The 14,947-nt window shown below is 40.2% G+C and overlaps 1 protein-coding gene across 20 annotated transcripts in view; it reads right to left on the bottom strand.

The window, feature by feature from the left end:
• Nucleotides 1-14,947, bottom strand: part of USP54 (ubiquitin specific peptidase 54) — a 118,797-nt gene that overhangs the window by 26,773 nt on the left and 77,077 nt on the right. For 18 of the 20 annotated variants that reach the window (XM_043476563.1, XM_043476566.1, XM_043476565.1 and 15 more), the window contains 11 exons: nt 13,435-13,548; nt 13,212-13,294; nt 12,684-12,789; nt 12,426-12,572; nt 10,608-10,757; nt 8,744-8,912; nt 7,204-7,374; nt 4,513-4,644; nt 3,961-4,341; nt 3,480-3,711; nt 2,443-2,576 (listed from right to left, as the gene is read on the bottom strand). In XM_043476563.1, the coding sequence (XP_043332498.1) occupies nt 2,443-2,576; nt 3,480-3,711; nt 3,961-4,341; nt 4,513-4,644; nt 7,204-7,374; nt 8,744-8,912; nt 10,608-10,757; nt 12,426-12,572; nt 12,684-12,789; nt 13,212-13,294; nt 13,435-13,548 (1,819 nt within the window). The remainder of the gene's footprint in view (nt 1-2,442; nt 2,577-3,479; nt 3,712-3,960; nt 4,342-4,512; nt 4,645-7,203; nt 7,375-8,743; nt 8,913-10,607; nt 10,758-12,425; nt 12,573-12,683; nt 12,790-13,211; nt 13,295-13,434; nt 13,549-14,947) is intronic. The other 2 variants (XM_043476577.1, XM_043476580.1) reach the window with 1 other exon arrangement.

Raw genomic sequence — 14,947 nt, 5'->3', positions numbered from 1 at the left:
AGATACTATTACTGCCCACATTTTAAGAATGAAGAAACTGAGTCACAAAGACAATAAATAACTTGCCCAAAATAACAAAGATGGCAAGTGGTAAAGCTGAATTAAAGTCAAATAGGTTAAAATCATAATCCAAGCTTTTAACTGTTAAAGAGCATTCTCTACTGCCACTGACTCACCAGGAAGTTTCAAGCAAGTCAATTTCTCTCCCTAAATTTCCACCACCTTCCAAATGAGTTTGTAAAATATCCACAGTAGTAAACCTTAATTTTATCAGTGTTCAGAGATGGAATCAAATAGATCTAAAAGGATATCCATGATAAATTAAGTGAAAAGCCAAGTGACATAATAATATCTATAGTATAACTTCCTTTTATTTATTTTTAAATGGTAGTAATAAGTTTATTTAGGGGTTCCCAGGTGGGTCAGTGGTAAAGAAGCCACCTGCCAACGCAGGAGACGTGGGTTCGATCCCTGGGTCGAAAAGATCCCCTGGAGAAGGAAATGGCAATCCACTCCAGTATTCTTGCCTGGGAAATTTCCTGGCCAGAGGAGCCTAGTGGGCTACAGTCCATGGGGTCGCAAAAGAGTTGGACACAACTTAACAACTAAACAACAACTACAATAAACTTATCATTATACTTGTACATAGAATACAAAGCATAGAAATAGATGTAAAAAGATATATACCATAATGGTAACACTGGTTCCTTCAAACTGAAGAGGCACAGGGCAAGTTACCAAACTGTTGGACTTGTGTTAACCTCTGTAATTTTTTAAAAATTACAGTCACCAGATAAAAAAAAATAGAGTTTACTATACAAGGAGGGTGGTAGTGTAGTATAGTATATAAGGAATTTATTCTAACTCCTTGCCAAACATCTTTTACAAGTTGAGGAATCCAGTTGGTGAATTCTATACAGCTAGCCTAGAATTAGGGCTATCAGTGAAGTCACGAGATTCAGTCTTTAGTGTGCTGAAAAGCTATCGGCTGTTAAAGAAAAGAGAAGGGAGAACAGGCTAAAGTAAGAACACAGATTTCTCAAAGCCGTGTTAGTCAGTATGAGACAAAATGTGGGAAAGAAACCCAACCTATAATTTCATGAGGAAGAATAAATTCCTTCCATGGGTTTCTAACTGTAACCTACTCTAGCCCAGAATTTCAGAGATTATCTGCCCCTACATGCATTGTTCTGCTTTGCCAGATGTTAGCAATCTATGCCCCTCACTCATACCTGAAAGAGTTCATACCTTTTTATTTCTGCTGCATATCATGCTTCCAGCCACCTCTAAGAACTTTCCGTGGACATTAAGAGAACTGGTTGTCAAACCAGTAAAGTTCCTGGTCTCATCTCTACAGTTTGCCATGTAGTATTCTGTCCTCATCTCCCTAGTGAGCTGGCCACAAATCTATATTCAGATGCTCATTAAATCAGACCATAATTAAACTTCTGCCCACACATGCGACTCCCAATTCATCTAACATACCAGAAAAAAAGGGGGATGATGAAACACATCTTTCAGAGAAGGTTGATTTCTAAGTTAGACAAGCAGATCCCAGAAATCCTCAGCTGGCTAAACAATACTGAATACATATTATCTTCCCTCAAAAATCACAAAAAGTCTCCATCTTGGGAAGCCTATATAGTTATTACCTTGATTTTCTGCTCTAAGTAAGGATCTATTTATTTTGCTTATTTGAATATACACTCTAAGTATATATGTGTGTTGTGAGAAGAATGTAAATAGGAAAATCTATGACTACCTCAAATCTCTATGCTTGGTGTATCATGCCTAAAATTCCAATATTCCTTTATCTTTAAGCTTTGACTTGTGAAAATACTAGCTTCTTTTTTTTTTTTTTTTTAGCTTCTCTTAAAGAAAGCACATTTTCACCCATTTCCAGTCACGTACATCTAGTGTGAAAGAGTCAGATCATCCCTCTAGAGCTTCTTTGAAGGAGGGACAGAGGCACGTTCAAGAAGGAAAAACAAAGCAGGGATACTAGGCAGGATAGAGAAGCAGGGGTAAGGGTAGCTCTGACATGCTCATTTCCCAATTTTGTCTATCGTCTACATGTCCCCCTTGTTATCTCAATTCAGAGAACTAAACAATAAAAAGTCCATTCCCAAGAGGATGGCTCTCTACCAAGGGAAGCCCCAGGACTTATTCTTCTGAGGAAAGCAGGTGTTCCTGACACTGTTCACCATATTTCTGTTCCTTCTCACTTCCACCAGAAGGATAGGAGCAAGCAGGCGAGCTGTGATAGAATGACAATGAAAAAGATAAACCTGGAGAGAGAGCAGATCAGATGCCTTCACATTCACGTTCTGGTGGAACAAAGTGCAACTGCCCTCTCACTTCAAATGTGCTCAGGTTAGGCTGTTGCCCAGACAGAACTGGCAGTGAAATCCAGCTCTCCAAATCCAGTGTCCCTCCACTTACCTGCAAGTGGCTGGTTCTTCATCCAGCCACTCCTGGACACGGCGGAGTCTGCCTCCAGGATGCTGCTACTGTGAGACTTCGGGATGTGACGCCAGGAGGGGGCCAACCCTGCTGACCTCTTAGCACTTGGATCCCTTCAAAACAGAAACCAGAGGCGAGGGAAAGCATCAGAACGCTGGTAAATAGCAACATTCATAGGACCAAAATCCCTCCAAAAGCAACAACAAAAACCCAAAGCACCAAACTAATATTAAAATATCTGCTAAACTATTTATGAATATCAAAACATCCACTTGTTCCCCCATCTTATCTCACCTCATTCATGCTTTGTGTGTGTCTGGCACAAAATTTATTTAATAAATTAATAAACAAATGTTCTCATATAGGCTGCCTTCCTCTTTCCTACACTTTTATAGCATCTTCGCATGTGTAAAACTGAACAGGGTCTGAGGTCAGGGAAGAGCAGTGGCAAAATACGATGATATAGTTATCAATCTTGTAGATGATGTCCCTCCTTTCAAAGCAACTATACTGTTAGCAAACTTGTCTCTGAGGCAACTCAGTAAAACAACAATGTATGGAGATCTGAAATATATAAAGCAAATGGGTTTTATGGACAAGGTGCAATGACCACTATTAAACTGTCATTATTATCTTATGGAATGATGAATATCATTGGCTTCATAAGACAGAATCTGGGGTGAACCTAAAAAAAAGTAGTAAAATAAAAGGCAGGAATAAATAACAATTGGATTTTCTCTCTGATCGTATACAAGTTTTAATTCACTAACTCATTCTTTCATTAAAAGTTTACCAGTCATTTTATATATAATACTTTAAAAAAGTTGTCTCCCCTTTCTCAAATGCCTTTGCTTCTTCCCCCAGCAGAGGGTGCTGTTGCCACAGAAACTGATAGAGCCGTTTGCTTGCCTGCAAGAGGGTAAGACAGTGCATCTCTTCACTCGTGAGTTAAGAAGCCTCTCCGTGGCTTACATTTCTGTGAGGAACAATACAGCTATTCAAAGGCCAAACAATACCTGCAGACACTTGAGCTCTCAGGCAGGGCTGCATCCAGGCTGACAGGGCTGCTGCTGTTCCTCTCACTGCTCTCATAGCCAGATTCCATTCGCTGGATTAGGCGAGGGTGTTGCTCTAAAAGGTGACAGCCCGGCCGTGCTGGGCCCCAGATCTTGTACTGGGGGCTTGGTCCTCCAGTTTTAATGTCGTAAGCAGGTGGCTTGCTTGACTCATCTGGTGTAAATTCTTTTGCTATACCGATCAAAGGACAAGTGTGGAAAGGGAGGTAGATTTAGCATCTGCCTCAAATCAAGACAGAACTAACCCCTCCCTCTAGTGACTCATTCATTGAGCTCATTGGCCACTCATGAGGGTAAAATTTTCACCCTTCAACGTAAAAATGTACCTTGCCAAGTCTACCAGAAAACCCAGGCTTTTTTTAAAAAAATATATAAATCCACTTTATTCAAAAGCTCAATTCTTCCCTAATTATCTTCTCACCTGAATCCTCAGAAAAGGGGCTAAGCTGGGTATAGCCACTGTGCTTCCTTTTGTCCTTACTAAAGATACTATCAATATTCAGAGCCTCCCGTCTGGGTCTCCATGTCGGACGATACTTGCTAGAAGAACTGGATTTGGACTCACTGCTGGTGCTCTCTACTTCCCAATCACGAGCGTGTAAAGGCAGGCTCCGAGCAGGTTTCCTGTCGGTCTGTTCTCCTCCCCTCCCCACACAAGGAGGTCCTAGGGTGGTCTGAGAAGCCAGGGATGGTCTGTTATGGATCATATTGCTGACTGTCTCTTTAAAATCCCTTAGCCTGTTGGTGCTGCTGGATGATTTGGAGGCATTCCTAGGAGCCTGCTTCTCTTTCAGTGTTTCTCCTAAAAACACAAAGAATGAAACAACTACAAATGTTTAAAGTCATCATGGATACCCAGACCCCAGAGTCAAAAAAGAAAGGCTTTTGAGCAGAGAGAAGAAGCCACAGGCTTAAGTGGGACACAAGCGAGACAGAGTAAAGAAAGAAAGAGAAGCTATGCAGGGCGGCTTGCCTTCACTGTGGTACCCTGAGGCCTGAGACTCATCGCCTTTCCTCCTGACCCGGCCAGAGCTCCTCTTGCGCTCTATCAGTGACCCTTTCTTGGACGGGAGTTTCTGATTACATTCACTATCAGTCAGGTGTCCTGAAGGAAACAAGGAAATGAGGGTAAGTTGGTACCTGAGACTGACCTCCATCCATTTGAGAACCTACTCTCCCTTTGGGATTCATGGCAGCATCACCAGACTTAGGGGATCAGAAGCTGTAGAGCCCAAAACTATGCATCTGATTTAAGTGCAGCAGGAATCTCTCAGTAGACAAAGGCAGAAAAGCTCAAGTATTTATTAGGAATTTCCAAATTTACAGTGTCTCCTGAGCAATGACCAGTCTCAATCTCCCTCGTATTCCTTCCCGGTGACCCAGAAGGACACATTACTTGGTAGTTTTTAAAAAGCAAAAGTTTTAAAGATTATATAAGAATGTCATGTATCAATATATTTTCATTCTCATCAAAAGAAGACAGAGTTTTCTGTCTATTTATTTAACAACACAAATGTAGTGAAAGCTAATTTTTGTTACATCTGGTGCCCTAGCCTTTGCCCACAAAAGCTCTGACTGTGTTTGGCTTTAAGACCCAATTCTAAACATTCCTTAAGTGTGAATCATCCCAAAGGACATTTGAACTTTGAATAATTCAAATCATTCCCAGCCATAACCCAAGTCTTACCAAATTTGACTTCACCCAGAGATTACACTTCATAGTTCCTCAATACTAATCTCTGGGAAACCCAGGAGATCTGGGCTCTTTTATGTAACTTGCCACATTTCATGACCACAGTATGTAAATGTACAATACTGTATGTATATATACATATGTATGATCTGACCACAGTCAAATTCTAAAGGTCTAAGCTGCTGGAAGCCAAAGGTGAATTAAGCAGCTGAAATAAACTGGAATATAGGCTTAGAGGAAACCCCCTAGGGTTCTCAAAATGTCTGAGAGCCAGCAGAAATCTGCTTTCATATGCTAGTTATGAAAATCCTTGCACATATTCAGGTATAAGATGTAATGAAAAAAAAAAAAAGATGTAATGATATGGCTACATATTTACAATCACTTACCAACACAATCTTTTATTGCTTTTATCTAATAATTTGCAATCTCTGGGCTGATAAGAAAGATCTAAGAAAGGAGGAAATCAACTGGAACAACTAAATCCACAAATGTTAAACCAATGTGCATGCTTCCGCAACCCCAGCCATTCACAAACCCTTAAAATAAACCTGACTCTCCTCATTTATCCTGTGACTTGGTTTCTCCCTGGTTCAGTTTCAGAAATATCATCTAACAAAAATCACACTTTGCCATAGTCATTCATACAACAGTCATCAAAAGAAATCCAACATGAATCTGACCAAAACACTATATTCAACTACCAATTTATAAAAAATACAGAGGACAAAGAAATATGCTAAAGTTTACCATATAGATACAATCAGCAAAATTTAGAATGAGGAGAAACTATAGCACAAACTATCTAGTACTACAACAATAATAGAAAGGAAGAAATAGAGGAGAAAGCTGCAGATTAAAAGAAATGCAAGATTTATCAACCCATTACAATGTGCCTCATTTGGATTCTGAGTCAAAAAAAAACTATTAAAAATATGAAATTTATAGATAATAGGATATTTGAACACTCACTGGTTATTTAGTGGTTTTAAGAAGTTATTAATATATTTTAAATATGATAATGGTATGTTAAAAATGATTCTTTTAGATGTATACTAAAATACTTATAGAAAAGGTGATATAGTGTCTGGAACTTGCTTCAAAATAATCCATGAGTAGGGGAAGTGGGCAGAAGTACAGATAAAACTAGACTGACAAAGAGTTATAATTATTGAAACTAGGTGACAGGTACATGAAGGGGCTGCATACTATTCTGTATACTTTTGAATATGTTTGAGAGTCTCTATTTTTTTTTAAGGGCATGCACAGGATGTAAACCACCAATCTGAAGCCATGAGAACACTAATTCCCAAGTATCTAAGAGTATGGGTACTGTTCTATGCTTTCAATGATGAGCTTTTCTCATCTCAGCAGTCACTCACTGTTCTTCCTTTTATACCCTGTAATGATTTCTTCTACTGACACAGGCACAATCTTCTATAGATTAACAGAACAATTCAAGAACGTTCTCTGCATGGAATTCACAATAACAAACAGGCTAGCTTTTCATCTTTTTGGTTCTCTGTCCTTCAGGAAGCCTTGCAAGGTGATGAGCAGGTTCCCCATCCATAAATACATCCCTTCTCTCAAATCCCTTCGGGATGAGAACATGATGAGGTGCAGGATCACAAGGGTTAGTGGGGCACTATGAGAATGAGGGATGAAGAGCACAGCAGGAGGAAAGTCTTTAGAAAAAGACTTCAGGACAAACAATCATATTATAATCACATAAATAATCTCATTACAATGGTCCTTACTGAGAGGCTGCTGTTGACAGGCACATGTCCAGTGGAACACCACTGTTCATTCAGAATTGCATTGCTTCCTTTCATCCCACTCAATTACCCAAGTTCTCTGCATTGCCCCCTTTGCATGACAAACATTTCTGACTTGCCCCATTTCCCTTTTCTTGGGAGACCCTCTATGTAGAACTGAATAAGGCAGGCAGGGTTGACTGTGTTAAGTCCCTACCTGTGTCCCGACTGCTCTGAGACGTGGAATCAGTCTCCACATTATAGATGACTGTCCCCTGAGAATCAGAAGAGAAGTGACTGACCACAGACTCATGGTGGAAGTGTTTGTAGGGATAGCTCTCCGTTGAGGAATCTGTTCGAGTATCACTTGAGATGGAGGGCTCCCTCCCTGAGGGAAGGAGGAGACAGGCAGAGGTGAGGAGAGAGATGACAGTGACAGACAGAGGGGCCAAGAGTTGGGTGGCAGTAAAGGTCCATGAGGTAGGAACTTCCTAAACAGAAGGATAAGAAGGATATACCAGGGCTGTTCTTTCTGACACCCAACCTCAGATAACACACACACATACAAATAATGCCTTCCACTCTTGCCCCTACCTTGCTGAAGCCCTCAATTTGCCTGCCACTGTGAAAAACTGTGGGGCTTTTAGAAAGTCTAAGGAGGGAAAAGTAAGAAGAAAGGAAAAAGCTGTGAAAAGTAAAATCTAATTAGATGGCAAGTCCCAGGCTGACCTGGCACACATAACAAGTTGTTTCCCTATCCCATAATTTTTCTCCTATACTGTCAGAAAAGTCACTTGTAAAAATTCCATTGATATTATAAATTATAAGCATGTTTAATACGCATGAGACATTCAGGGGCAGTTATTTATACTTTGGTGTGACTTAGTTCCTTTAGACTACTTTCCTCTGAACACCTGGCTGAGATAAGCACACAGTGTGAATGGATGTTTGACTGAAGGGAGCAGCAGCAGAGCAGGTTTGGGCGGGGTACAAGGGTGGGAAGAACATACCGCGTGGGAGGGAGGTACAAAGAAAGAGGAAGAGATTCCAAAGATGAGTCTCTTCTCTTTCACAATTATACTCAGGGCCATCCAGCCCTAGATCCAAAAGAGGAAAAAGAACATGACTTTTTCCTCATTTTAGGAATCAAGCCAAAACCATTAAGGTTGTATTTCTATTATAGGATGAATTTCTGAGGGACAGAATGAGATCTTAGCAACAAAGCTGAAATTGTTTCCACAGGAAAACATGATTTAAGTTCCAAACAATTGAATTAGAAGTGAACAGCTTAAAAAAAAAAAAAAAAGAAGTAAACAGCTAAGGAATATTGCTTCTGCACCTGGCATTTTAAAACAAAAATCTCTCATCCCAAACAAAGTGACTAACTTTGTAGTAACTCGAATCATTTTCATGGTCCTAACAACTCACGTCACTGTTAAATCGCTAGTAAGAATCAGTCACCTTAGCAATATGAGATGGTGAAATAATGAGGTTTCCCTCATAAACTTAATATCTCAGTCTAAATCAACATAACTTCCTTCTGACTTTTGAATTGGGGCCAGGTGATCAAGACAACACGTTCAGACAACAGTGAAGGAAACCAAGCCTGGCACAGCTTGGGCTTCAGCACGAGTCGGCAAATCTGCCTTATCTTCCTCCAAGCTAAGTTCAGTGCTAGGCTCATGGCTATGAGACTCCACTATCTAGTCACCACATGGCCAGGGGGAGGGAGAAGAGTAAAGAGCTGGGCTGCTCACCTGAATCTTCACTATCGTAGCACGTCCTGCTGTATGACTGGAACTCAACTTGGGGGGGCAGGTCCTGGGTGGACACTGGGGTACCCTGGGGATCTGCATAAAGCAGCAGCAAGGGCTGATAATGCCCCTTGATGCATTTGGTCACCACATCCTTCCACTTGGGCCCAATCTGAACCAGAACCAGAGAAGCAAGACAATTACACTTCATGTCCATAATTCAACATATATCTTTCTGTTCTATTTTTCTAAAGAAAAAGAGATGAAAAGACAAGAAGTAGGTAAAAAGACAACAAAAGAGATCACAGACCTAAATTTAAGACAATTTTTTTTTTTTTTAATTTTTGGCCACACCATGAGGCATGCAGGTCTTAGTTCCCCAACCAGGGATCAAACCTGTGCCTCCCGCACAGTGAAAGCACAGAATCTTAACCAATGGACCACCAGGAAAGTGCCAATGAATTTTTTGTTAAGTCTTTTTTTGTGAAATCCTTTTAGCTAAAACCCTATCACAGATAGAAATGATGAATAAAATTATTTTTATTCATGTAAAACATCAATTCAGTTGTAAAATATGAATAGAAGTTCTCAAAGCTGAATATGCTATGTGAGGCGATTTCAGTTGTACTTGGGGATCAATTTCTTTTCACAGACATCAAACAAAAGCCCTTGCTTGAAATCTGCATTTCTGTCATTTTCTCCTAAATATTAAATCACTTGTATGAAGCTAGAAAGCACACAGAAACTCACAGACTGCCTTAGAACAAGCGACATTCCGTTTCAGAGTTCACACGTGGCAGGACATAAAATGTCAAACTGCTTAGGATGGACAGCTGAACCCTTCAGCTTTAGCTTTGTGCTGGATTCAGTGCTGCCACAGCAGTGGGAAAAAGTGACAGGACAGCCATGGAAACAACAATCCAATCAAATCCCCACACTGACCCTCTCCTAAGTCTGGACCAGTCACATTCTTAGATGGTGTGTTCTTACAGTCAGACAACTAGCACAGTGCTTTTTTCATAATAGATGTTCAGTAAATGTATAACTGAGTTATTTTAACTGAAACACATTTATATGCTTTTTTCATACAGATCTTATTTACTATTTTATAAGGCATGGTATTATTTTTCAAATAAAAAAAATCTAAAGCTCAAAGAACTTACATAAGTTGCCCAAAATTACAACAGTAAAAAAGAGACAAAGAAGAGAATCAGGGAATTTGACAGACTTTACTATTTGTGGAAGATATTACGAAAGGTCCACAAGTTGGTATAGATTAGAGTCAGCAATTTCCTAGCTGCTAAGCTTATCACAAGAGGCTTCCTAACTCACATGGATCACTTAAATTACTTCAGCCACACACTCCATGGTTTAGATAGCACCAAATTTCCAGCTTTAAATATCATCATGGCCTTGTTTTTTTTTTACACTATCCCAAAACATGTTAATCCATGATAGAGTTATTTCAGGGAGATAACTACTAGAGAACAATTTATAGCAGTTCTGAGACAAAGCATTACTCACTGTTAATTCCAAGATTTGGAATTCTGAATTCCGTGCTAAGCTTATAAGCTAATTTGAGACAGTAGATTGTTCTTGTTCAAATCAACCAATGAATGTAAAAGCCCTTTCAACTATAAATACAGAACTGTGCTGAATGCTTGGTGAAGGGATTCAAAGACAATATAGAAGATAAATTGATCCTGTCTTCAAGGAACTTGTTCTGTTGGGGGAGCAAGATTGACATTCATAAATTACAGACAGGCAGCTAGACAATATAATTATGAAAATGAAACACTGAAGACAAGTAACTGTAGTTTTTTGTTCCAGTCACCAAACACGTCAAGAAGGGTCTGAATATTCCTACCTCCTTGACATGAGCGTCATCAAAATACATCCATTTGCGGATTTTTGTTTGGAAAAAGAATGTAGAGTAATGTTTGCCATAGTAACAGATCATTCCTACTAAGTAGAGTTCAGACTGCTTGGCCCGGTCATCTGTCACTCTGAAAAACAGCTGTGGGGAAAGAGGAGAAAGGAAAGAACAGTCACATACTCAACCCTCTCATATCATCTCTCAGAAGACTCCATCATTTCTTAATTAAGGTACTGACTTGCTTCTTGTTTTGCTAGTCCATATTACCATAAATAATGAACCTAAAAAGGCAGAATTTAAGGAAAAGAGAAAAAATGGTCAAACCGGTAAGGTGGTGATGTTTCTTCATACGTTTTAATAATCTTTCTTGCTGGGTCTTATCCTAAGAGGAGCCAGGAGTGTTGGAAAAAATAAATAAATAAAACATTCTTAAGTTTCAAAAGTTATTTATCAGCTGGTGCCATAAATACAAAGTTCCTGCTGAGACATTAAATAGAGGATAAGAAAGGCCTTAGGAGGAGCAATTGCTTCACACTGGTTACTAGCATTTTAATTCCAAGATGTCCAGCACTGTCCTGGGTACAAAGAGACATATAAAATGTTTGAAGGCAAGGACTCTTGCCTTAAGGAACCTGTTTGGTTGAGAAAGCAATCATAAAAACAAAACAAAAGTAGAAGAGAAAACATATGCTACAGAAACTTAGAAAAAGTGAGCTTTTTATTGTGCATAGATATTATGTCAGAGATTCTTTGGCAAGGAAATCTAAAATAAGATCTCAGTAGTCCACTTATTCTCAGTCATAACTTAATGACATTAAAATACAATAAAGGATCTCCTTAGTCACAGGACCATCAGAGAGAGAAACCAGTAGAAAGGAAATTACAAACTTCCTGGCTCTTGTGAACTGAAGGAAAATTCTGGCTGTACCTATACTAGGACGTATAGCTGATAAGGCAATGACCCCATGTTTGAAATCTGTTCCCTATTTCCCTGAATAGATACATGGAAAACCTTCTAGAACTCTCTTCCAAGCCAATTCATTACCATGTCAACAGACACTGGTTCCTTACCATGAATTTAATATCTAGGACTCACGTTACCAACTTCTACCTCTTTCGTCGCCCACAGCGGCACTAGCCAGGACTGCTTCCCTCTTTGACCTTACTACCTCCCATGGATGAATACACTGGTATTAATTAACAATGAGCAGAGCACTGGATAACTCTATGAATTATTTGATTTTTTAAAATTAATCATTTATTTTTGGCCGCGCTGGGTCTTTATTGTTGTGTGGGCTTTCTCTAGATTCAGTGAGTAGGGGCTCCTCTCCAGTTGTGATGCTCAGGCTTCTCACTGCAGTGGCTTCTCTTGTTGCAGAGCACAGCCTCTAGGGTCTGCAGGCTCAGCACTTGCTGCACGTGGGATTATTTGCTCTGTGGCACATGCGACTCTCCTGGACCAGGGATCAAACCCATGTCTCCCGCACTGGCATGCAGATTCTTAACCAATGGACCACCAGGGAAGTACTGAATTACTTCATTTTTATCACTAACTACTCTCTGCCCATCGTATTTTTCAAGGCCAAGATCATTCCATATCTTCCAAAAAGCCTTTGCCACCTATACAAAGAAGGTATGTGAGCATGAACATGCATGCATATGCATGTTTACATATACACACAATGCATTTGCTCAAAACTCTTTAATATTTGTCATTTAGGATACACCTTTGTGTTTAGAGCTCATTGCCCTTGAGCAATAATAAGATACAAGAACTCCAAGTGAGAAATACAGGTAATTAACACTCACATCACCCAGCTTAAGGCAGGTGCCCAAGCTGTGAATGACATCCTCTGCCAAGTCTGAGTGGTCCGAGTCCCATACCAGCCCAATTGTGATAATCTGTGGTGCATTCATCAACACACGGCGAATCCGAATCCTTTCTCCACAGTTGCTCTGAAATACACATATAAGGTGAGTTTGACATGTTTCCCACTGGCTCTGCCTTAATTCCACTAACCCAAGGGCTCTCCCTCCCCACTTCGAACCCCACACCTGACAACTCACCGGGCAGTTCCGCAGATCCCCCATGGTGCTGGCATTCTGCAGCAGCTCACCAAACATGCTTGGTGAGGGTTTTTCTCGTCTTTCCAGCATACAAATAGCCTGATTGCTTCGAGATGGGAAGTTGAAGGGGGATGATTTGGGGAGTTGTACAGAGTTATAGCTAAATCAAATAAATCATTCATGCAGATTCCTAACTCACATATTTGACTTCCTTCCTCTGCCCACTATGCTAAAACCCCTTGTCCTGACCAGCCTCAGTGTCCCACAGAGTAAGTGAGCCTGCTGGTCCCCAAATCCAAAGCTCATAGAATCCCCATTCCCCCTCCCACTCTGCTGGCCAGAACTGGGACTAAGAGAAGGCGAGAGATGGGACAGGAAAGGAGGAGAACAAAGGTTATTCAAAATGACTGTTCTGAGATCCCACAGTATAGCAAAGACTCAGCAATAAGGCTACAAGCTACCTGGGAGCCTTTGGTTAAAGCCCAGGAATGCCTAAGAATACAGAGAACGAAACGCTGTAAGACTCACCAAAGGGAAGTAGTGGAGATATAATGCACCATCTGGATGAAAGGCAGCGGGTCAGAAGTGGCGCCACAGCTGGTACATACACACTGAGCCCAGGGAGAAAAAAGTGAAAGCAGTAGGCTATAGTCACTAACTGCTTTGGCACCCATGTGACACTCTACATCCTAGGATAAAGTGTTCTTAAAGAAAAGATCTAAGAAGTGATAGGGATAAAGATAAGGCTCACCTGCTCAAACAGTGTCATCGCAAACTTCTGGTGGGAGATACAGTGTTGGGCAGTACATATGTCCTCTTTGGTTTCATCAGCAATGTGGAAGTGAATTCTCATCAGGAGGTTTTCCTAAAAGGGAAGGAACAAAAGCAGTGTATCAAAAACATTTAACAAAGAAAAGCACAAATTTGTTGGCAGTTTACTCAGAGAGACAGCAATCCTTCTGGGAGGTGAGAATATCTCCGATATATTTAAAAAATTTTTAATTTGAAATAATTATCAATTCACAGAAAGTTTCCCCAAAAAATTGTATAGGCAGTCCACGTACACTTCACCCAGTTTCCATTACAGAAGGCATCTTACATAACTATAGTATGATACCCAAACCAGCAAATGGACAGCAATACAATCCAGAGTTTATTCAGATTTCACTAGCTTTACATACATTCATCTGTGGGTCTACAGCTCGATTCAGTTTTATCACATGTATAGTCATGTAAACACCTCCACAATCAAGATATAAAACTGCTTCATCACCACAAACCTCCCTACGCTATCCTTTTATAACTTTACCCATTCAATCCCAACCTTAACATATTAGCAACCACTAATATGTTTTCCTATCTCTATAATTTCATTATTTTAAGAATGCAATATAAATGGGATCAACCTTTTGATACCGTGTTTTACACTCAACATAATTCCCTTTAGATCATTCAAGTTGTTGCACATCAACCATTTACTCTTACTGCTGCATGGTATTCCGTGGCATAGAAGTACCACAGTTTGTTTCACCATCTATCCATTAAAAGTATTTGGGGCTTTTTACTTTGGGGCTATTATAAATAAAGCTTCTATGAATATTCATGGATAGGTTTTCATATGAACATATGTTTTCATCTCTCTGGGATTCATGCCTAGGAATCTAACTTCTGAATCTTATGGTAGTTTTCAAGTTTAGTGTTTTTAAGAAACTGCCAGGGGACTTGCCTGGTGGTCCAGTGGTTATGACTCTGCACTCCCAATGCAGGGCGCATGGATTTAACCCCTGGTCAGGGAACTAAGATCTCACATGCTGTGCAGTGCAGTCAGGGAAAAAAGAAACTGCCAAAGTGTTCTCAAGAGTGGATAGATCATTATAGATTCCTACCAGCAATAAATCAGGGATCCAGTTTCTCAGGGGGTACATTTTAACCTGTAATAGCATGTACATTACTCAGATTGTTTAACAGTTGCACAAAGGGAGCCTTCTGAAGATTGACGGGTGGCACCTGGAGTTGAAAAAAGTGAGGGTTGTCTACTAAAAGTCACCAAAAGTAGCACATCATGTTTGGGCTAAGGACTCAGCTACTCTCTCTTTAATTATCTTAGTGGGAGATCTGGGTTCGATCCCTGGCTCACGAAGATCTATTTAATTATCTTGGGTAATGCAGGAGCTCTCAAAGGGTGGTTCCCCAGACCAGTAGTGTCAGGATTATCCCACCTAGGAACTTGTTACAGATATTCTTGGGCCCTACTCCAAACCTAC

The sequence above is a fragment of the Cervus canadensis genome, chromosome 8 (genome assembly GCF_019320065.1).
Source record: "Cervus canadensis isolate Bull #8, Minnesota chromosome 8, ASM1932006v1, whole genome shotgun sequence".
In the NCBI taxonomy this organism is placed as follows: Eukaryota; Metazoa; Chordata; class Mammalia; order Artiodactyla; family Cervidae; genus Cervus; species Cervus canadensis.
Note: the sequence above shows the minus strand (reverse complement) of the source record. Positions and strands in the feature narration are given on the sequence as shown.